The 21,957-nt window shown below is 46.3% G+C and overlaps 1 protein-coding gene across 6 annotated transcripts in view; it reads right to left on the bottom strand.

Annotated features, from left to right (window-relative positions):
* Tbc1d9b (TBC1 domain family member 9B) overlaps window positions 1-21,957 on the bottom strand; it is a 51,923-nt gene that overhangs the window by 7,021 nt on the left and 22,945 nt on the right. For 5 of the 6 annotated variants that reach the window (XR_009228029.1, XM_058583355.1, XM_058583356.1 and 2 more), the window contains exons 8-21: window positions 17,915-18,076; window positions 17,310-17,460; window positions 16,533-16,747; window positions 14,215-14,332; window positions 11,327-11,612; window positions 9,494-9,623; window positions 9,262-9,360; window positions 8,247-8,315; window positions 7,013-7,253; window positions 6,078-6,143; window positions 4,035-4,106; window positions 3,735-3,785; window positions 1,290-1,352; window positions 663-769 (exon numbers count right to left, since the gene is read on the bottom strand). Coding sequence is in view for 5 of the 6 variants with exons in the window: in XM_058583355.1 (XP_058439338.1) it covers window positions 663-769; window positions 1,290-1,352; window positions 3,735-3,785; window positions 4,035-4,106; window positions 6,078-6,143; window positions 7,013-7,253; window positions 8,247-8,315; window positions 9,262-9,360; window positions 9,494-9,623; window positions 11,327-11,612; window positions 14,215-14,332; window positions 16,533-16,747; window positions 17,310-17,460; window positions 17,915-18,076 (1,830 nt within the window). In the remaining variant the exon portion in view is untranslated. The remainder of the gene's footprint in view (window positions 1-662; window positions 770-1,289; window positions 1,353-3,734; window positions 3,786-4,034; window positions 4,107-6,077; window positions 6,144-7,012; window positions 7,254-8,246; window positions 8,316-9,261; window positions 9,361-9,493; window positions 9,624-11,326; window positions 11,613-14,214; window positions 14,333-16,532; window positions 16,748-17,309; window positions 17,461-17,914; window positions 18,077-21,957) is intronic. The other variant, XM_046457041.2, reaches the window with a different exon arrangement.

The raw sequence follows: 21,957 nt of genomic DNA, 5'->3' as shown, positions 1-21,957 counted from the left end.
AGGTTCTAGGTCTTAAACATACATTCAGGACTCTCGGCCTGATGATGGGAAGAAGCCTCATTCCATGGTGCCCCATCTTCAGGCCTGTGAGTGAGGGACTGCTCCAACTGCAGGTCCCATCTGAGCACAGCCAGGGTGAAGTCTGGTCTGAGGGTCATGGTCAGGCTGAAGAACTAACTTTGGTTAGATGTCCATAGTCTGAAACCAGGGTTGGCCACTCCCTGGCTGAGACCCTTGGCAAGGTGCTAAACTCCTAAACTGACAGAACAGCAAATGAAGAACCTACTACAGAAGGAACAAGTAAGCCTGCTTATGCAGATGCCTGGGCAGGGCTGGGAGGGAGCTGGAACATAGTGAACTTTCTTGTAAAAGAAAGTGTGAGTTTCTGGCTATTGCAGACTAAGCTACGTGGTATGTCTCTGGTTTATGGATATTGGTTTAAAAAAGCAAATGGTTAATATGGGAACACCACCTGTATGGGGTCGTGGAGCAACTAGCCTCCTTTCTGGAATCATAACTAACTGTTATCCAGGACTAACAGGCTCTAGAGGGAGGGAAGAGAATTTCCACTCCGCAGGAAACCTCTGGAGTGTGGGTGGTGTGAGGCCCCAGTCAGCCAAAATTCTCTAGAAACATCTCTTGTGGGCTCCAATTGAGCCTACCTGGTTCATCTTGGGAAGATCCTTAATTGTCTCCTTCTGAGCCTCTTTCTCTTTGGCCCACATTCGAAGGTAGTGTCGGTAGTCTGGAGGGCTAGTCCCCTTCTCCTCTGTGAGTTGGGAGAAAAAGAGATTAATCTCCATCTGTCAAATGAGAGAAAGAGAGTTGCAGGCTGGAAGCAGAAAGGAATGGGGTTGCATTTTCTCTGGCATGGGACTTACTTGGGCCCTGTTATGAAATACACTGGCATTTGGGGCAGTGGTGATAGAAAAACACCCAGAATACCCATGGTTCTCTCCTAGTTAACTGAAGGAGGTTGGACCTAAGCTGATAAAATGGTCCCAAACTCGGCTTCCTTAAGGTGGTGAGAGAATCACATGTAGGCTTGAGAGAGGCTAGTGTGAATGGGGGAGGGCTGCTGGCTCCTAGAGAGGGACTGGGGGCGGGGCAGTGGTAGCTGATGAGCTGAGCTATTCACCTTAATGCGCTATCCTGTGTCAAGGCACACATCTGCTATCTCCCCAGGGTTGGGGGCCTCTCCCGAAGTGACAGGGGAGGGACACAGTAAGCAAGGGTACCCAGAACACACCCATCCTGGATCTCTACCATCAGTAGAGAATAGCCTGTACCTCCTCTTTTTTCTTGAACATCCTCATTTCCACTTCCTTCTCGCTCTTCCTGTGATTGTACTTCTGGACAACCAGAAAAACAAAAAGAACATCGAGAAAATTTTTATTCTGATTATAAACCACTGAGGTCCTTGAAGGTCTAGTCTGTGGCTTTATAGAACCAGCCCGGGCCCCAGTGCTGCCCTACTGCTTGGCACGGTCCTGGTCCCATAGCACTGCAGCAAGGGAGGGCCTGGCCATTTCTCTTTTTTCCCCCTCACATTTTTTTTTTTTTTTAATTGGTTCATTATAGTTTCTGGCCATGTTTTTACTGGGTTACATTTTTAAAAAGCCAATTGCTGGGGGTGTAATTCAGTGGTAGAGTGCTTAGCATGCTGGAGGCCCTGGGTATAATTCCCCAGTTAAACACACGCGCGCGTGCGCACACACACACACACACACACACACTCTCACGCACACACAGCCAAAGAATTCTCATTTCTTCTTTCCTTCCCCTTCCTTTCTTTCCTCCCTCCCTTCATTCTTTCCTCTTTCTTGGTGGGGGAAGGACTGTGGATTGAACCTAGGAGTGATTTACCTCTGAGCTACATCCTCAGCCCTTTTTAGAGACAGGATCTTGCTGAGTGGTAGAGGCTGGACTAGAACTTGTAATCCTCCTGCTTCAGTCTCCCTAATGGTTGGGATTACAGGTATGCACCATCACACCTGGCCCTTATTTCATGTTTCTCAAAAGAATACATGTCTCACCGCACTGTTTGGTAAGTAAATGATGATATGCATTATGGAAAAGTCTGAGAACTAATGAATTCTATAGTTTCTGCTAAAAAAAAAGTCAAATTTAGGGGAAGGGTCCTAATGACCAAATTTGCCTGGGACCACCAGTAGATGAGGGATTCTGTGTAAGGGAATCTAGTGCTCAGCACAGTATTTCAAAAAGTGCCACTTTTGCTGGAGTTGGCACACACCATGATGCCTACATGTGAACATGAACTGAGAAAAATCAGGTGAGCTATTCCCTGAGGTCAGGTGGCCAGTGGGGGGAACTCAGGCAGAGACAGCAGCATCCCACCTCTGAACTACCCTCAAGGGCTGTGTTGGTGGTGAAGGGCATGCTGCTATGGGCTCAGGAATCTCATCATAGAATGGAGACTCTGCTTCCTGGGGTCCTTGTGAGGCCTGAGGACAAGTCTGTGTACCATGAGTCCTCTTCCAGGAGACTTGGGACAAACTTAGAGCAGCCTTGATTTGCTCAGGCTCCGTGTACAACAGAAGGTGCACCAGGCTCTTTAGGTAATGTTCTTGAAATCAAGGTCATGTTCAAATTCAAGTCATTCTTCAGTGCTGTCAGCAGGACTGCCACAGGCATCTTGATATGCATTATTATTATTATTTACTTATTATTATTTGGAATTGGGAATTGAACCCAGGAGTGCTTTATCACTAAGCTACATTCCTAGTCCTTTTTATTTTTTGAGATAGGGTCTTGCTGAGTTTCTGAGGCTGGCCTTGAACTTGTGATCCTTTTGACTCAGTTTCCAAAATTCCTGGTGATACACATTATTTTCCATTTTGGGTCAATTCCTTGTGTGTATAATCTCTCCTGTGAAATTATAGGTGCTCTACCACTGAGCTATATCTTCAGGCCTTATGGGGCAAGTATAACACACATGACCAGCTTGATAGCCAAATCCCAGGGTCTGGAATGCCCCCATTATCCTGGATCAGATGTTTCAAACAGGTTTTCTTTCTTTCTTTATTTTGGTACCAGGGATGGAACCCAGGAGTGCTTATGCACTGAGCCACATTCCCAGCCCTTTTTGTACTTTATTTAGAGACAGGGTCTCACTGAGTTACTCAGGGCCTCTCTAAATTGCTGAGGCTGGCTTTGAACTTGTGATCCTCCTGCCTTGGCCTTCTGAGCTGCTGGGATTACAGGCTTGCACCACTGTATCTGGCTCCAACAGCCTTTAAATGTGGCACAGGGATGAATTATAACAGGCACTCAACATATATATTTTTCTGTAATGAAAAAATAGGATGAACATACAGATGTTTTCCAGGACATATCTACCATTCCCTGGACCTCCACTTTCCCACACTGTGTCTGTTTCACATGGGTGCAGTGACAGCATTATGTATTTCTTTTCTATTAACATGATGACACTTTTTGCATGTGGCTGCAGAAGGAATACCCTGGGCCTGCTTGATGCCCAATGTGCTGTGTCTTTATTTACTAACCACCCTGCAACAAGGGATGCTGTCCCCTGTTTTTCACAAGGAGTGGCTGGGTTCTGGGTCCTTCTCAGGACTTATACCCACAGATGGCGGCAGGAGAAGACACTGTGAAGTCTCAGAAGGGTCCCTGGGACATAGCTTCCAGACTTCTGAGTGTTAGGAGGATGAAGTCCCAGATGAAGGGGGTTCTCTGGCCCTCCAGGGACTGACCTTGAGTCTCCCAGGGCAGGAAAAGATCCAGATCTGAGGCCAGAGGAGATGCTGGAGGGGACAGCAGAGAAGGCGCAGAGGGAAGAAAGAGAAGCCAAGGTCCAGGGAGACAGAAAAGCAAGAGAAACAGGAGTTGAGAACATCTGCAGGGACTGACCCCACCCAGGGAGCATGGGCAGGACCCTCCCGGGAGAACCCCAGGGTGGCCTCCTCCCTGAGTCCACACAAAGGTCCCATGGGAAGACTGGTGGCTGCAGAGCCATTGCTGGTCACATCAGGCATCATAGCAGCAGCGCTCACCTTCTGAGGAGCTGTCTTCTGTGAAATAATGAGTGGCTTCCAGGGCTGACTCGGCTTCTTCTGGGCTCAGAGCTGTGTTGGGAGAGAAGTGAAAAGTGGCGGCAGGAGAAGATACTGCGAGACTCACTCAAAACAAACTTTCTGGAGTCCTAGACAGAGGCCTTGCTTTCCCCACCTGGTATGCCTTACTAGTGCTCGAATGCTGATTATAATATGTGGTAATAGACCGTTTAATTGATCATTAATTGATTGATTAACTGCCGGGACAAGACCCAGTGGCACTTTACTACTAAGCTACACTCCTACCCCTTTTTATTTTTTATTATGAGGGTCTCCCTAAGTTGTTGAGGCTGGGCTTGACCTTGTGATCCTCCTGCTTCAGAATCCCAAGTTGCTGGGATTACATGTGTGTGTGATCACACCCAGCTGGTAATAGGTTTAATGGTAATGATTAATTCTGGTTGTTTGTTTCTTTCTTGACTTTGACATTGTGGGGTTTTTGGAAGAGTACTAGGATTGAGCCCAGGGCCTTGTGCATGCTAAGCATGTGATCTACCACTGAGCTATAATCTGGGCCTGACACTGAATTTGAAAACGTAGTACACATGCTAGGAAGCAATGTGATCAATAAAGCTGGGGTGTGGTGAAAAGCAAGCCATCCTCCCACCCTGGTGGTGATTTGGTTCAGTGTTTTAGGATGTTTCATGTGCCTACAGGCACACATGCAGGCTCAAGCCATTTTGTTTCATTTTGTAAATCTCAGAGATGATTTCTCATCAGTACATACGGGTCCTCCTCATTATTTGCATTTACTGATAGTGTCTGAGGAATACCTGGGGCTGCAGATCCACAGGTTTCTGTGGTGGGGGTTCCCTGTTGTATGGAGGGAGGTCCTATGCCTGAACAAGGCAGGCTGGGCCAAGGTAGTTCAGATGGCAGGGCAATCCTGTGTGCCCTCACTCATAGGATCCAGGCCCAGTGAGGTCTGTTCAGCCTGGGCCTCAATGGTGGTGCCACTGGCCAGCTCTAGGTGTGAACCCCTGTGTCAGGAGCCTTTTCAGTTCAGGCGGCAGAGCAATTACCTGGAGAGCTTTACAAATTACAGGTCTGGGCTCCACTTCAGGCAAATGAAGAGGGAGAATTCTAGAGGTGAAGCTCAGCCCTAATATTCTAAGAATCACTCAGGACCAGTGCTGAGGGCAGTGGCTGACTATGAACTTCTTCAGGACACGTTGTGAATGAAAATATTTGGGACCTGGTCAGTTCCACCGCCAATCAGAGCAACCCAGCCATCATTTCCACCTGCCTGAGTCAATTTCCTCCTCAGAAAATGGGCATAACCCCTCTTTAGATACTCCTTCAAGTGGTCACTTTGCTGAGACAGGTATTTTCTTGCCGCAAACAGAAACCTGGTGGTCATGGCTCTGGTCTGAATTCTGTGAGCCCTTCCCCTTCACTCATGGTTCCTCCCCTTCACTCAGACCATAGCCCACAGGAGATGTTCTACCTTCACTGTGACCCCATTAGGTTCCAGCACCCTTAGGCTAGAGGGAAGTGGCCCTTGCTTGTGGCCATATGACAAGATTCCTTTGGTGGCTTTGGTGGTGCCCTCAGGATGACCCTCTGGAAATAAGTGAGAACTCTTGAGAAACTTACAAAAAACTAATGAATGCACAGGATCTCAGATACAAACCAGCATCTGTACTCATGCATCCTACCACCTGCTGCACTTTTGGGTCAAGCTGCCCATTTGATGGGTAGAGTCCTGTTCCTAGCAACTGCCTGTGCTGATGGGATCCTCCTTCCATGGCGTTTCCCAGGTCCTGATCCTGCTCTCAGACCACCATCAGGCTGGCCTCAGCCCCAGGGTTCCAGCTCCCTCCTCTTCCTTTACACTGGGACCAAAGCCTCTACTCTGCTGATCCCAGACTCCCCACAAGGCTACCTCTGAGTCCAACCATCCCACAGAAGCCTATGTCTACCTTGAGATCCTGAACTCAGGACAAGCAAGAGGCCCCTGTGGCACAGTGGGGAGGCTCTCACCTGGGGGAAGGTGCAGCTTGTAGAGTGCCTTGAGCTTCTCTGTGAGGTCCCCATGGTACATCCCGCCTGTGGAGCAAGGCCAGGGAAGGGCATGCTGACAAGCGGGCTTCAAACCTCACTGTAGGCCTTCCTTCCAGCACCTCCCCTTCCCACAGTGTTATGATTTGGATACATCATATGAGACAATGCAAGAACATGCAGAGTTGAAAGGATTAGGTTATGAGAGTCTTAACCTAATCAATGTGTCAATCCACTGACAAGGATTAAATGGGTGGTAACTGTAAGCAAGTAGAGTAGCTAGAGGAGGTGGGTCCCTGGGGGTATGCCTTTGGGGTTTATATTTTGTCCTTGGAGAGCAGAATGCTCTCTGCTTCCTGGTACCATGTCCTAAGTTGCTTTCCTTTGCCACACCCTTCCACCATGATGTTCTGCATCACCTCTGACACAGAGCAATGGATTCAGTTGTCTATGGACTGAGACCTCTGGAACTGTGAGCTCCAAATAAACTTTCCCTCCTCTAAAAATTGTTCTTGTAAGGTCTTTTGGCCACAGCAGGGAAAAAGCTGACCAAAACACATGAGTTCTAGTGGGGAACAGCCTGAGGAGGCCTGGCTCCTTCCTGGAGAATTCAGTAGAATGAGACCAGGTCTCCTTTCCCCCCCAGAGCCTTTCTAGGAGAGTTTGGCTTTCTTCTGGGGACAGCAGCTCCAGCCTTCAGGAGCCCTGGTCTGAGTGAGGGGGGTAAGGGCAGGAGTCCCATTGGACCCTAACATGTCTCCGGTGGGTACACTGCTCTTCCTTTATCAAGGGCCAAGGGCTCAAGGCCACCCCATGCTCACTGCAAGGGAGACAGATACACCAGGATCAGTATTTAGAAAGCTCTCAGAAAGGGTTCTGGCAGGATCAGGGCCCTGGTAGGTCCTGGGGGCACTCACTCATCCCCGTCACGAACTCCTTGAAGTTGATCAGGGAGTCCTTGTTTTGGTCCAGGAGCCGGAACATGCGGCCTGCCAGCACAGGTGTGTGAGAGCCACAGGCCCACGGTGTCAGGCTGGCAAAGAGCTCCTGGAACTGGCCTGCATCGATCCGGTACTGCTCCAAGTAGGGCAAGCTGGGGTCCCGGCGGATAGCTGCTGTGTGGCTACTGCCCCAGTACTGACTTGCCAGATGCTTGGCCTGTGGGGGATACAGTCTGGTGAGATGACCTCTCAGCACCTTCAATGTTAGATGGTCAGGCTGGCCAGGTTATCTGCCCTCCTCCCCTGTCCAGGTCTGCAGAGCCCTGGGGGTGGGTGAGCATGGCCAGATACTTCAGCATCTCACAGAACCCCTCATGCTGGTGCACCAGAGAAGCCAAGAGATAGACACTTGTACAACCTGTGAGGGGTGGATCCACTGCCACTGTTCTGACCCTAAGGCTACAGTGCAGTGGTCAACTTGGGAAATGATCCCAAGGCAGTTGGAGGGGCAGATGGAATCTGGCAACTCTAAGACAAAGGAAGTGTGGACCTTGTTGTCTTTGCCTCCTCTTCAGCACCCTTTCCCTGCTTCTTTTGTTAACAGCACCTGGAATCTTTATGGAGAACTCCTCCTGACCCAGTCTTATGCCATGGGATTAAAGGGTTAGTAATCAGCCCCCTTGCTTGGGGTGGGCGGAGCAGGCACATGACTCACATTTGGCCGAGCAGCCAAATCATCCTACTAGCACCTAGCTTGAGTCACTCCAATAATCAACCCTGGGTCTTTTGCTAAAATCACTTGTAAAGAAATTTTTTTTTCCACTGGGGTTATTGACAGGAATATCCTGGAGTTGCTGATGGCAGACAGGAAGAACAGTCTAGAGGATATCAGAAGTTAAGTAGCAAGACAGCATGTTTGAGTATCTGAATACAGCCATGCCTGAAGCTGTGAATCCTAGACTTTTCAGTTAAATGAGCCAAAGCATGCCCTCTTACATGTTAGCTGGCTGGAAGGGATTTTTCTGCCATTTAAAAGAGTGTTCTATCTAAACTCCAAGAAGGATTAAATTTCAACACATGTGGTTCATGCTAACTGCCTCTGAGGATGCTTTTAAATGTTATTTCTCTTCTGGCAGGAAGCTGCTGTGCTGAGGGTGCACTTAGGGGATTAGGATGGGGGACTGGTCTTGTTCTTGCTCTTAGTTATCACCTTAAACACCATGTAAAGGTCCTCCAGCTCTTCAATTGAGAAACCAATGTCCCCTGGTATAGCTCGGACCTAGAAGGAAAAAGAGATAGGCTGTACTGGTTGATTTGCAAGTTCCTGTTATAAATGAAACATGATGCTTGCTGAGAGACTCCTCATGTGGAAGGGGTAAAGGCATAGACTGTCTTCTTGGTATCACCAGCTGGCCAAGAAATGGAGGATGGTCCATTCAGGAGAGAGGGTACAGCCCCCATGCTCATCCCTTGCCACCACCAGCCAGTCAGTTCATACTCCCTGAGCTCCTTCCAAGGGTTCGTAGGGACCTGAGGAGAGTTTTTTCTGAGCATCCAGTCAAGAGACACAGGGTGAAGATGGTCATTAAGCTCTTGCCATCTGGATTCCTGCGTAGGACTGGTTCTTTGGAAGGGGTCCTGGCACTTGCCAATCAAGTCTGTTTTTTCTTCAACTAGTCAGGGTCACTCAGTTTCTGTTGCTTGTGATCAAAGTACCCTCAATGGCCTGAGGAACAGTGTTGGGAATATAGAGGCAATGTAATAACTCCCTACCTTTGCAGGGGCAGAGATCATGAATAGGTCCTGCAGCATGGGTGGCAGGAATAGTCTGACTCCCCCCAGAGAGAAGGCTTTTAGCAAAGGCATGCAGTGTGGGGTAGGGAAAGGGTAGCTGAGTGTTACCATCTGGGGGCAGGGGCAGGGAACACATGGCAAAGCCAGGCTGGGAGGACTTGGCCCAGAAGGTGGTTGTCCTGTAGGGTGCAGGGTGAAAGAAATGCTTCCCACTTACCAACTATGAGCAGGAAAAAAATGAGTAGGACCTCTCCTTACTTCCACAAATTTTTACCTACACTCCTGGACTCCAATTTCATGCACCACCCTATCATGACTTAGGAATCAACGCAGCACAAGGGACAGGGCACAAGTAGGGCTGTGCACCAGTCCCGGGGATGAGTCTTCAGGGTCACCCACCTGGCCCACCCCTGCCCTGTCAGTTACTGTACCACACTCCTCTTGGCTGTGTCCTCCAAGGACTGGATCACTTTCAGTCTCTGCTTAAACCGCATCTGTTCAATGTCGTCGGCCCTCAGGTTGCTGAACTTCTACAGGCCAAAAGTGAAGCAGTGAGATCAAGTGCAAGCACAGTGCACTGGGTCGTCACCCCTCCCACTCATGTGCAGCCACCTGAAACCAAAAGGCCAGAGAGAATGGCCTGGCCAAACCAGCTCTGCTGACCTCATAGGACACTTTTAGGAGGTCAAAGATGTCCACCTCTTCAGGAGGGTCATCTCCACTGGTCAGCAGGGCATGGAGGTGTGGAATAGGAGGAGAGACACTCTGCTTATTGATCACATTATCCAGGTATCTGTAAAGATTAAAGGACAGAATTCTAGACCATCCAGTGACCACAGTACATCTCATCCACAGCGAAGGAATGTACTGACAACTCCTGATAAGGAGTGTGCTGAGGACTGGTAACCCTTCAGGAGGGCAGCAGTGTGCCCTGGCAGGTCCTCTGTCAAGCTGGAGAGCTTCCCTTAAGGCTTCACCCTGACAGGAGGCCTAAGCACTGACTCTGAGGATGCCTGGCTATCCCTGGGGTGGCCCTGGTTGGACACTCTCCATGAGTCCAGCTCCTACCTCCTTAGAAGGATGATATGTTTCTTCTCTGGAGTTGATGGGGCCTGACCAGGAAGAATCAGGGAGTCCCAGGAGAAAGTTGGAGGGGAAGCCTGCTATGGCAGTACCTACAGTGGCCCAGGGAACCTGGCTTCTTCAGGAACACAGGCTCATGGATAGGGTCTTATTTTGGCTAGCCAGCCTACGCTAGCCAGGACTTCAAGCCCTCCCAGTCTCTCTTGAGATAAACATGACACTTGGGTAGGAGAGGGTAGCTGGTCCCTCCATACCCACTGGCCATGGCCCATCCCCGACACATGTTCCTGAGAGGCTTGTTCTGTTCACTGCAGAATATGAGTGTTCTGACACTAGGGGACCAGAGTATGGGCGAGGTGTGTGTGTAATTCTGCCAGGTCGGCAGGGTTCCCATCAATAACTAGCCTGACTCAACAGGCAAGTGGCAGTGTCCCACATGGTCCCTGGTAGCTGGGAATGTTCTAGGCTGGGCAGATATGCCCATAGACCAGCAGGACTGTACAAAGTTCAGGGCATGGGCTAGAGTGAGGTTGGGAAGGAGCTGACCTTGAATTTATGATCCTCCTGCCTCATTCTCCTGAGGCAGGCACTGGGATTACAGGCATGTGCCACCATGCCTAGCTCAGATAGTTCTTTTGTATAGAAGACCAAATGTGATATAGAGTCCCCTAACCCCCAGGGGAGGGACAGGGTCAGATCTGATTGGAAAGAGTCCTGTGGGATGCTGGTATGTGAGGAACTAGAACAGAGAAAACCATGCAGAAGTAGACACAGGCCCAGGGAGGTCTCATGGGTTTGTGATGAGGCAGTAGGGATGGAAGGAAGAACTCAGATCTCAGAGAGATTCTATGAGGGATGGGATGTGAGCAGCAAGAGGAGAAGGAGGCCAGGAAGCCCCTGAACCTTAGTCATGACCCAGTGGGACGGCTTTCAGCTACTTCAGCTAGCCATAGTAGGCATGTTATCTGGGAGTGGGGAAGTAGAGGGGCTGTAAGTTCAGGAAGATACCACCAAGACAGCTTTGTGGAAATGAGAGACCCAGCCTTTGCTAGAAGCTGGAGGCCCTTCTGTGCTGAGTCTCCTGGCCACCATCAAGAATGGTCATCATCATCTGGATCTCAGCTCTGGGTCACTCTTCCAGAAAGCATCTCTGACCACACATGAGTGGTGGCCTGAAGACTGGTGTTCTTGGTTACTTCTCCTCATTTCCTCTGTCCTAGCATTTATCACTCTCCAAATGCTATTTGGGCTCCCACTAGGAAAACTCTCTCTCATCTCCAGGGTGTCCCTGGGCCTAGTTTTGGAACTTGGTGGACACAGTCACTGAATGCTGACTAAGTCACACCCAGTGCTAATGAGAGGTGGGGTTCTACCACCAGCTTCCCAGCAGCAAGAGGGGCCTGGCTTGGTCACCTGCCCAGCACGGTCATGGCCTCGCCCTCATCACTGCAGCCCAGCAGCTGCTCCATGTTGGCATCCAGGACAGCCAAGGCCACCTGCAGGATAACTTTGATGCCCTCATAGAAGAAACAATCAACAATGACCACAGCGCTCTCAAAAGGCATGACGCTTAGGAAGAGGGTGAGGAACCAGGAGAGCGAGATGCTGGAGATCACCCCCAGGTCCTGCATCTTCTCTGACAGCCGAGGCAGGACATCCCTTGTGAGCTCTTCAAAGATGCCTTGGTCCACCAGGGCTCCTGTGGAGGGGACAGGAAGCCAGACATGATCCCACCCCTGGGGCCTCAAGAAAGCCCACCTGGTTTCTGTCCACTCCTGGCCCTGCCAGAGGGCTGGAGGGAGATGGGGGGTAGAAAACAAGAAAGAAAAAGACTTCCAAACCACTGTGTGAAAAAGATTGGTATTTGCAGGAAACTGGCTCCGTGACTCCCTTAGATACCAAGTCTCAGATGCTCAGGTCCTTATAGAAAATGGCATAGTATTTGCATAGAATCCATTCTAAGTTCATATACTTTAAATAATCTCTAGGTTACTTATAATACCAATATAATTCAAATGCTTTGAAAATAGTTGTTATACTGTATTGCTTAGAGAAAGCGGACAAAAAAAATCTATATGTGTTCTGTAAAGATGTAATTCTTTTTTTCCAAATACTTTTGATCAATGGCAGGTTGAATTCACAGATGTAAGACTTGTGGATACGATGGTTGACAGTACTTGGATGTTCCTTTGGGAAAGTATTAATTTCTTCCCCTAAAGTGTCAGAAGTAAACAGTGGCCCTGGTGAATACTGCCTACTGTTCTGTTTGTGAATAGATACAAATCTAAAGGAACCTGTTATAGTTTGGATATGATGTGTCCTTGAAAAGCTCCTATGTAATACAATGGGAGAAGGTTTAGAGGAGAAATGATTGGGTGTGAGAATCTCAACTCAAACAGTGAATTAATCCACTGATGGGATTAACTGAATGGTAACTAAAGGTGGGTAGGGTGTGGCTAGTGGAGGTGGGTCATTGAGGATGTGCCTTTGGGATATATATTTTGTATCTGGGGAATAGAATCTCTCTCTCTGCTTCCTGATCATCATATTAGCTGCTTCTCTTCATTACACTCTTCTGCCATGATGTTCAGTCTCACCTTGAGTCCTGAGAAATGGAGCTATATATGGACTGAGACCTCTGAAACCATGAGCCCTCAAATATATTTTCCTCCTCTAAAATTGTTCTTCTCAGGTCTTTTAGTCACAGCATTGAAAAACTGACTAAAACAGATCCCCAAAGTGGTAATTCTAAACCCGAAACAGAATGGGAAGGACATCTCAGAATTACAGACATAGATACATGTAATGAAATACCTTTGTGAGTCCATTCCCATTTAATGATACAGATTTTATTAGTTATAAATTCATAATAGTTGAAGTTGGGCAATAGGTACATGGGTAAGTTATACTCTCTAGGTGTATGACACACACACACACACACACACACACAGAAACACACCCCTGAATTCAACCTGCCATTGATAAAAAATATTTGGAAAAAAAGAATTGCATTTTTACTTAACACATACAGATTTTTTTGTCCTTATTTTCTAAACAATACAGTGTAACAACTATTTTTAAAGCATTTGCATTGTATTGGTATTATAAGTAATCTAGAGATTATTCAAAGTGTGTGTATGTGTGTGTGTGTATGTGTGTGTATATATATTTGTACTAGAAATTGAACCCAGGGGCCCTCTAACACTGAATTACATCCCACTCCTTTTTTTTTTTTTTTGACACAGGGTCTCACTAAGTTGTCTAGGATGGCCTTGAACTTACGATTCTTCTGCCCAGCCTTCTGAGTTGCTGGGATTACAGATGTGTACCAACATGCCCAGCCTATACTCTCTAGTTTTAATGTTTAAAATTTTCTACAATAAAAAAGGTTAGGAGGGGCTGTGGTTGTGGCTCAGTGGTAGAGCAGTCATTTAGCACATGCAAGGTGCTGGGTTCGATCCTCAGCACCACATAACAATAAATAAAATAAAGATATTGTGTCCAACTACAACTAAAAAAATATTAAAAAAAAACATTAGGAAAGGCCTGGCACTGTGGCACACACCTGTAATCCCAGCAGCTTGGGAGGCTGAGGCAGGAGGATCACAAGTTCAAAGTCAGCCTGAGCAATTTAGTGAGACTCTAAGCAACTCAGCAAGACCCTGTCTATAAATAAAATATAAAAAAAGGGCTGAGGATATGGCTTAGAGGTTAAGCACCCCTGGGTTCAATCTCTGGTACAACAAAAAAAAAAAAAAAAAAAGAAAGAAAAGAAAAAGAAAAAAGATTAGGAAGGACTGGGTTATATCTTTGTGGTAGAATACTTGCCTAGCATGTATAAGGCCCTGTGCTTAATTCCCAGCACCATAAAAACAAAACAATAACAAAGGACTTAATACCAAGCACCATAAAAACAAAACAATAACAAAGGTTAGGAAAAATTCGATGACAACTAAGGCTCCAGGTGAATTTTTCAAAGCCAGTGAACATGTAATAACCTCCTGTGATGCTAAGGAACACATTAAAGTCTGGGTAGGAGCTGGGCCAAGGAGGCAGAGGGTTGGGGGTGTGTTTGGATCTCTTCTTTCTGGGTGATTATTTATCAGCTTTCTAGCCAGTAAGGGAGGAGTCAGGACATCTGCATGGCGCCTGCAGGATGCCTGTGAGGCCTGTGGGAGTACACATGGTTGGTTGAGAGGAGAGTACTTAGCATGGGGCCTGGGCTGGGAAGGGGTCGCCACCTGCATGGGAAGCTACCAGGCAACTGCAGGCTGAGGCAAGGGAGCTCCTAAGCCACTCACCCACGACCCTGGTGTCGTAGTAGTCAGGAAGCATCCGTTCACAGAGGGCCACCAAGAGCCAGAAGGCCTCCTCCTCGCTGCCATAGAGCAGGAGCACTGAGGTCACGATGTTCATAGCCTGTGGGGCACAGAGAACAGGAGAGGGGAGGCTCACAGTGCTGGCCACTGAGTAAAACTGAATCCTCCCTAACACTGGCCTCCTTCTGTCAGCAAGTCTGCCCCTTTAGGGGGGTCTAGCATGCAACAAAGAGAAACTGTCCCAGTCTAGCTCTGGGAAATTTGCCAACAGGTAATTTGCAGGAAATCATTTAACAGAAACAGTCATCCAGCTTCTTCAAATTGGGTGAGAAGGCACTGAGAAAACAGAAAAAGTGGACATCAGCAAATAACATTTCCACAGAGTGGTGTCTGGCTTTGGTGGTGTGATGCATGACTGAGCTGATGTGTAAGTGAGCTGTGTGGCCAGGGCTCTGCACATAGGCTACAGCAAAATTGGGATCATACACAGCCTTAGCTGATAACATGAAGAAGCCTCAAAGTTGCCAAATTATTTTTAAAAAATTATTTCAAGCCAGCACACTGCTCATACAGAATACTAGTCCTATAGAAAGTGAGTTTTGGGGAGTTGATTTCCTTGAAATCCAGACACTACTTAAGGCACACAAAAAGCCATTTTATCTGGTCAAGAAAACGACTGGCCGGACACATTCCAGTGATTTGGGAGGCTGAGGCAGGAGGATCACAAGTTCAAAGCCTGTATCAGCAACTTAGTGAGGCCCTAAGCAACTAAGTGAGACTCTCTCTCTCTAATAAGATATAAAAAAGGGCTGCTATATGGCTCAGTGGTTAAGTACCCCTGGGTTCAATCCCTGATACTACCCCCCCCAAAAAAAAACAACCATTAGATTTCAAGATAAAAGCTGCCAGAAATGCAAACTGAAACCATAGTGAGATACCCCATCACACCCATGACTATAAATATCAACAGAACATGGGCTAGAGTTGTGGTTCAGTGGTAGAGCGCTTGCCTAGCATGTGTGAGGCACTGGGTTCGATTCTCAGCACCACATAAAAATAAAGGTTCAACAACAACAAATAAAATATAAAAAAAATATCAACAGAGGGGGCTGGGGTTGTGGCTCAGTGGTAGAGCGCTTGCCTAGCATGTGGGAGGCCCTGGGTTCAATTCTCAGCACCACATAAAAATAAATAAACATACTGTGTCCAACTACAACAAAAAATAAATAAATATTTTAAAAAATATCAACAATGTAATAAGTGTTGGTGAGGATGTGGAATAGCTGAAACACTTATGAATTGCTGGGGGAATGTAAAATGATGCAGGTGCCATGGAAGTGTGTTCCTCAAAAAGTTAAACACAAAACTACCACATGGTCTAAGCAACCTTGTCTGGATACATACCCCAAATAACTGAAAGCAGAGGCTCCAACAGCTATTTATATACCCATGTTCATAGCAGAAATAGTCATAATAGTTAAAAGGTGGAAGCCATCCAAGTGTCCATCAACAGATGAATGCATAAACATAATATGGTACATAGCTAGAATGGAGTGTTATTCAGCCTTAAAAAGGAAGGAAATTCTGTCATGTTACACCATGGATATATCTTGAGGACATTAAATGAAAAGCCAGCACGAAAAAACAAATATTTTATGATTCCGCTTATATGATGTACCTAGAATATTCAAATTCATAAAGACCATAGGAAAAATGGTGGTAGCCAGGGGCTGGTGGGGAAGGGCAGTAGAGTTAGTGTTTAATGGTATAGAGTCTCATTTTGGGAAGATGAGAAAATTCTGTGGATGAATGGTAGTGATGGTGGCCCAACCATGAGAATGTAATTGATGCCACTGAACTATGTGCTTAATAATGGTTAAAATGATGTCATATCATGTATATTCATAAACATAAAAAGATCAAACACTGGGCTCGGGTTGTAGCTCAGTGGACGATCACATGCCTAGCATGTGTGAGGCACTGGGTTTGATTCTCAGCACTACATATAAATAAATAAAAAAGAAAAGGCCCATTGACAACTAAAAAATATTGAAAAAAAAAATCTAACATTGCCAAGACTCAGACCAGAAGCAAAAAAAACCTAATATATGACAAGGGGATGAGATGAGAAATTAATATCATTTTAAAATCATGTCTTTTTCTGCAGTCAGGCTCCTTCTTGTGGGAGGGCCAGGTCACAGGTATATGAGGCCATCATATAGGCCCATGGCCTCAGGGGCCTGCTCTTGGAAGCCTCTGGTGGGGAGATGCTGTTTCTGGGCCCCATTAAGCCTTTTTACCTGGCAGTAGCCGATAGTGGGGTTTCGGAAAGCATAGGCAGTCAGCACCCGCCGGAGTGCAGCGATCCCGAGCTCATTCTGGAAGGCAGGGTGCTCAGGCATGGAGCGGTGGAGGTCTCGCTCAATCTCTTCTGTGGCCAGGCTGTATTTCCCCATGGACTTCTCCACTAGCTCAGCATAGTAGCCAGGGTGGGTCACCATCTCATTCCAGGCCCCTGGAGAGACATGGGTGGCAGCTATCTTGATTCCTCCCAGCATTTGGGAGGCATTAAGAGTAGACTGGAGACATGAATGCCCCACAGAGGAGAGGTAAACTCTAAGGTCAGTTACAAGGAATGAGACAGAGTTTCCCTTGTTGTTCCTGGGAGGGCACTCTAGCTAAGAAGTGGTTGACTTGCCCTCTTAATATGGTCCGACTGGCCACAAGGTGAATGCTGTTGGAGGCTGTTCCAAAGAAAGGAGGCTGCCTCGGACACCAGTAGGAATGTACACACCAAAATATCCCCTGCCCCTGGCCTCTGCTCCTCAGGACTTGGATCCCTGCACACCCTGTTTCCCCTTTGAGAAATAGCTGGTAGCTCTTGCCTTGCCTGACTGACCTCAGGACCAGATCGGCTCACGAGAGAACTTTCTTTGGTGCTAGGGATAGAACCCAGGACCTTGTGCATGCTAAGCACATGTTCTACCATAGAGCTGTACTCTTAGCCCATCACATGCAGAGAAATTTGGGCACTGAGAGTGGCTGAGCCAGGGCGGGGGCAGCTAGACCTGACTCACCAGAGAAGAGGAGCCAGAGCTCTCCTCGGAGACTCTCAGGGATGCCCTTCAGGACCAGCTCCCGTGTTTTGGCTGTGCGGTACATGCACATACCACGTCCATACTCAAAGAAGTGGATGTTCCACGACTCCTCCTTCATCTTCTCCTTAGCCTGAGGGGAAAGGAAACCAGAGGGTTTGGGGGCTGAAGAGCATCTTGGAGTGCCAAGGCCTAGGTGACAAAGTCCGCTATGCGTTTTTTGAGCAAGGCTGAATGCCCGCTATGTAAATAATCTAGAAAGTGTTGCCAGTAAACTCAGATTTCAAAATGATTACAGATAGAGATGCAGGAAAAGCCCAGGCTGGACTGGATCACACCACCATCCTAAGGTGTCAGAAGATGAGCAGGTAGCCACAATGGTCAGGAACGGTGGCTGTCCCCAGAGTCTGCCTTGTCTACCTCACAGTGTTGAGTGTAGCCCTGGGAGGGTACTGTCCATAGGTCAGCCTGAGAACCTCTGAGGGGCTGAGCTGGTCATAAAGGCACAAACCCAGAGGCCGGCTCCAGCCTTCCTCCTGAGGGCTTGGCTTTGGTTCATAGCTGAGATGCCAGCACTCACAGCTTACCCCCTTGGCTCCAAGATCCTCCATGGGAGAGTTTCTCTGGAAGACTTTGAGCAGGCCCTGGGAAGCAGTTGGCACCTCCTGAGCACTGAAATTCTGGTAGCCACTGAGAGGAGATGATGGGCTGGTGGGCAGTTCTGGAACCTCCTGAGAAGCTGGGAGAGACTAGAAAATAAAACAGGGAAGGGAAAGCACCTAACAACTGAGCCGCCCCATGTGGCCTCTGATGCATGCTTATCCACAGAGCTGGACAGAGATGTCACTGAGGAAGGGTCATGGGGGGTACATGGTGCCCAAAGGATGGACCTGGCCTGGTTGTGGGGAGGCTATGGCTAGAGCCTGCCATGCATTTCCTCTCTGGTTGGCTGGACATCTATATATGTCCTTCCTAAAACCAAAACCACCCACAATGGTCAGTTGGGGCCTCTTTGGGGGAAATGGGTTCATCTTCATTGAAGTTGGGTCCTTCTGAGGAAACTATTCCTGGTGCTGCCCGGCCTCTTCCTGAACTCTAGTGTCCTATTATATTAAAAAAGCAGGAGGCCATTAGCCTGAGGCTGTCTCAATACTTTAAGTTCCTATGCAATAAACTGCAACCTACCTTAGTACATTAACAAACCCAAACCTAATTTAGGAGAGTATGTATCTATCTATATCTAGGTGTAACATTTTATAACCAATAGCCAGGTTTCAGCCAATCATAGGCAGCTGAGCTTCAGTCAATCACAGCAGCCAACCTATCACACTAAAACCCAAATAAGGCAGGGCCAAGCTGTAGCCAATCAGGTGATTTCTCTGCTTTCTGGGTTGGCCTATAAAAGCTCACTGCTCAGGATGCTGGGTGGAGATCTCTGAACCACTTCTGGTTTTGAGTGTTGCTGGATTCATGACAGGACCACCTATCTGCTTCTGGATCCATGCATGCCAGGTCTGGGTTTTCTTCTACCCCTTCTAGGATCTCTTTTCCTCTCACTTCCAGGACCTTTCTTTAACAACTGACCCCAGTTCTCAACACCATTTTCTTCCCTTTCCACTGGATTCCTTATTATCAGTATATAATCTTGCTAATAATCACCTTTAAAATCCCACCCTTTTCTTTAACTGGTGTTGCTCACACATTGTGTTCATTTTGTGAAAATTCAACAAGCTGTACACTATGATCTATGTACTTCAGTGCATACAGTCAACCCTTGGTATCCACAGAGAATTGGTTCCATAACCCCTACCCCAAATCAAAGGATGCTCAAATCCCTTTAGCAGTATTTACATTTAACCTATACACATCCTCCTAGATGACGTATAATACCTAATACAGTGTAAATTTGATGTAAATAGCTATTATACTATATTGTTTAGGGGAAAAGGACAAGAAAAAAAGTCTGTAAATGTTCAAAATAGAATTTTTTTTCCAGTTCTCAGAATTAAACCCAAGGCCTTGCACATGCTAGACAAATGCTCTTCCACTGGGCTGTATCCCCAGTCCTTTTTATTTTGAGATAGCTTGCTGCTAAGTTGCCCAGGCTGGCCTTGAACTTGTGATTCTCCTGCCTCAGTCTCCCAAGTTGCTAGGATTACAGGTGTGCCACTGGACCCTGCTGATTTCTCTATTTTTGCTTTCTGAATGTCATGAAATAAACAGGTCTCCCTCCCACATATTCCTGCCATGATGTTCTCTGCCTTACCATAGGTCCAAAGCAATAGGGCCAAGTGACCATGGACTGAAAACTCTAAAACTGTGAGCCCAAACAAACCTTTCCTCTTTATAATAAATTGATTAACTCATGTATTTTGTCACTGTGCTGGAAGGAAAGCAGGAAGGAAAAAAGGAAGGAAAATATAAGCTAAGAAGTTAATAGGTTCCTGGAGAATAAACTCATTGATTGTCTTACTTTTATTAACTAAGAATAAAAATATAACCTATAAAATAGACATTGGCAGGAAAAGGAAGGAAAGAAGAAAGAAGAGGATTACTAGATATTTTCAATATTATAAATAGTAGGGAACTGACATTATCTTAAAAAGTGGGGAATAAGGAAACTATGTAAAGCTAATAGCACAAACCTAACAGAATATCAATGCAGACTTTCTGAGAGAAAAAAGACTTGATAGAGGAGAAAAGGATATAGTGAGTTTGGGCACCTCTTACCAGAAATTTTGCATTAAGGTCAACAGAGAATAACAGGGGTCACTTTTTTTTTTTTTGCAAGGGGTGTTAATTATCTATCCCTCCCTCCATTTTTTTTTTTTTTTTTTTTTTTTGCACTGGAAATTGAACCCAGGGGCACTTTACCATTAAGCTACCTACCAAGCACTTTTAAAATATTTTTTTAAATTTTGAGACAGGGTCTTGGCTAGTTGCTGAGGCTGGCCTCAAACTGACAATCTCCTGCCTCAGCCTCCTAGTCACTGAGATTATGGCATGTGCCACTCTGTCCAACTTAGCTCATATTTTCATGATACTATAGTTCTATCATGGAGCCTATATAATTTACATACTGTCCCCTTTATCCCCATTATCTACCATTATTCCCACACTTAAATATTTTCCACCAGTCCTTATGCCAAAGCTTCCTCATTTCTGATTGTCTGGAGTTTGTTCTCCAATAGGTTCCTGAAGAAGCTGACCTGGTATCATCTTCAACCCTCCCTTCTTCCAATACCCCATGTCTAATCCACCTGTTCCACTGAGGATACAGTCCAGTGGAAGAGCATTTGCCTAGCATGTGCAAGGCCTTGGGTTTAATTCTGAGAACTGGAAAAAAAATTCTATACTGAACATTTACAGACTTTTTTCTTGTCCCTTTCCCCTAAACAATATAGTATAATAGCATTTACATCACATTTACCCAGATATACCTTCAAATACAGATATACCTTTGAAATATCTCCCCAAACCATTTCTCTCTTGAATAATCAAAGAAAGAAATCCAGGAAAGCCTACAATTCGATTTATAATAGCATTAAAAAAAAACCTATTAACATATTTAGGAATAACTTCGACCATAGAGGTGGAAGACTTGGGCCCTGAAAACTATAAAATGTTGCTGAAACAGATTAAAGAAAAATGTAAATAAATGGAAAAAAAATCTCATGTTAATGGATTGGAAGACTTGATATTTTTAAGGTATTGGTGCTACCCAAAGTAATCTAATGAATTTTCCTAACACAATCTCAATGACATTTTTTTTTTTCAGAAATAGAAGAAACCATTCATAAATTCTCATGGACCTTCAAGGGATCTGTCTTTATTTTTATCCATTGCCCTTGTCACTGCCTGACATATATGTTTATTTAGTGTCTGTCTCACTAGAATTTAAGTCCTAAGAGAGCACAAGTTTTATTTGGTTTGATCACTGTTCTATGCCTGCTGCCTCGAAGAGCAGCTGGTGCCCAACAGGAACACAATAAAAACATGCTGGATGAACCAGTGGTGAGTGCTAGGAAAAGGCTACACAGTCTGTGCTTACTCTGGGCTATAAGGCCTTGTCCTTCAGTGTAAATGTGATATAAATAGCTATTGTACTATACTGTAAAAGTGAAGGCAGCTCCAGCATCCTGCTCATGTTCCTTTCATGCAATCCAACTTTATCCTTTCTTGAAATCCCAGATTGAGCCCAACCTCCTCTAAGAAACATTTCTTAATGTCTCCTATCAATCCTGATTCTGCCCATTCTTTTTCTATTCTTCACCTACTTAAGAATTTACTGAGCATCTGCCACAGGGGTGGAAAATTTAAAAGATTACACAGACCTGACCAGATGGGCTCTAGAGAGCTGGAGAGCATATGCCATCACTGAGCTCCAATGCTCCCCAGTGGGAATGGGTCCTATGGTGCAGGGCTGCTGTTTCTTTTTTGCTTGCTTTTTGTAGTATTGGGGATTGAAGCCAGAGCCTTTCACATGCTAGGCAAGAGTTCCATCGCTGAGCTATACCCACAGCCCTGCTGATTTTTTTTTCCAGAGATGCTAAATCTGTGTATTTCTGAAAAAATCTTGCAGTGGTTAAGGTTTTCCACAAATTTAAACTGAGTACCAAGAGCAGAATAC

This window comes from Marmota monax, unplaced genomic scaffold, assembly GCF_021218885.2.
Source record: "Marmota monax isolate L192 unplaced genomic scaffold, Marmota_monax_Labrador192_F-V1.1 WCK01_AAM20220418_F8-fsc00263, whole genome shotgun sequence".
Taxonomy (NCBI): Eukaryota; Metazoa; Chordata; class Mammalia; order Rodentia; family Sciuridae; genus Marmota; species Marmota monax.
The sequence above is the reverse complement of the archived record's forward strand: the minus strand, read 5'-3'. Positions and strand labels throughout refer to the sequence as shown.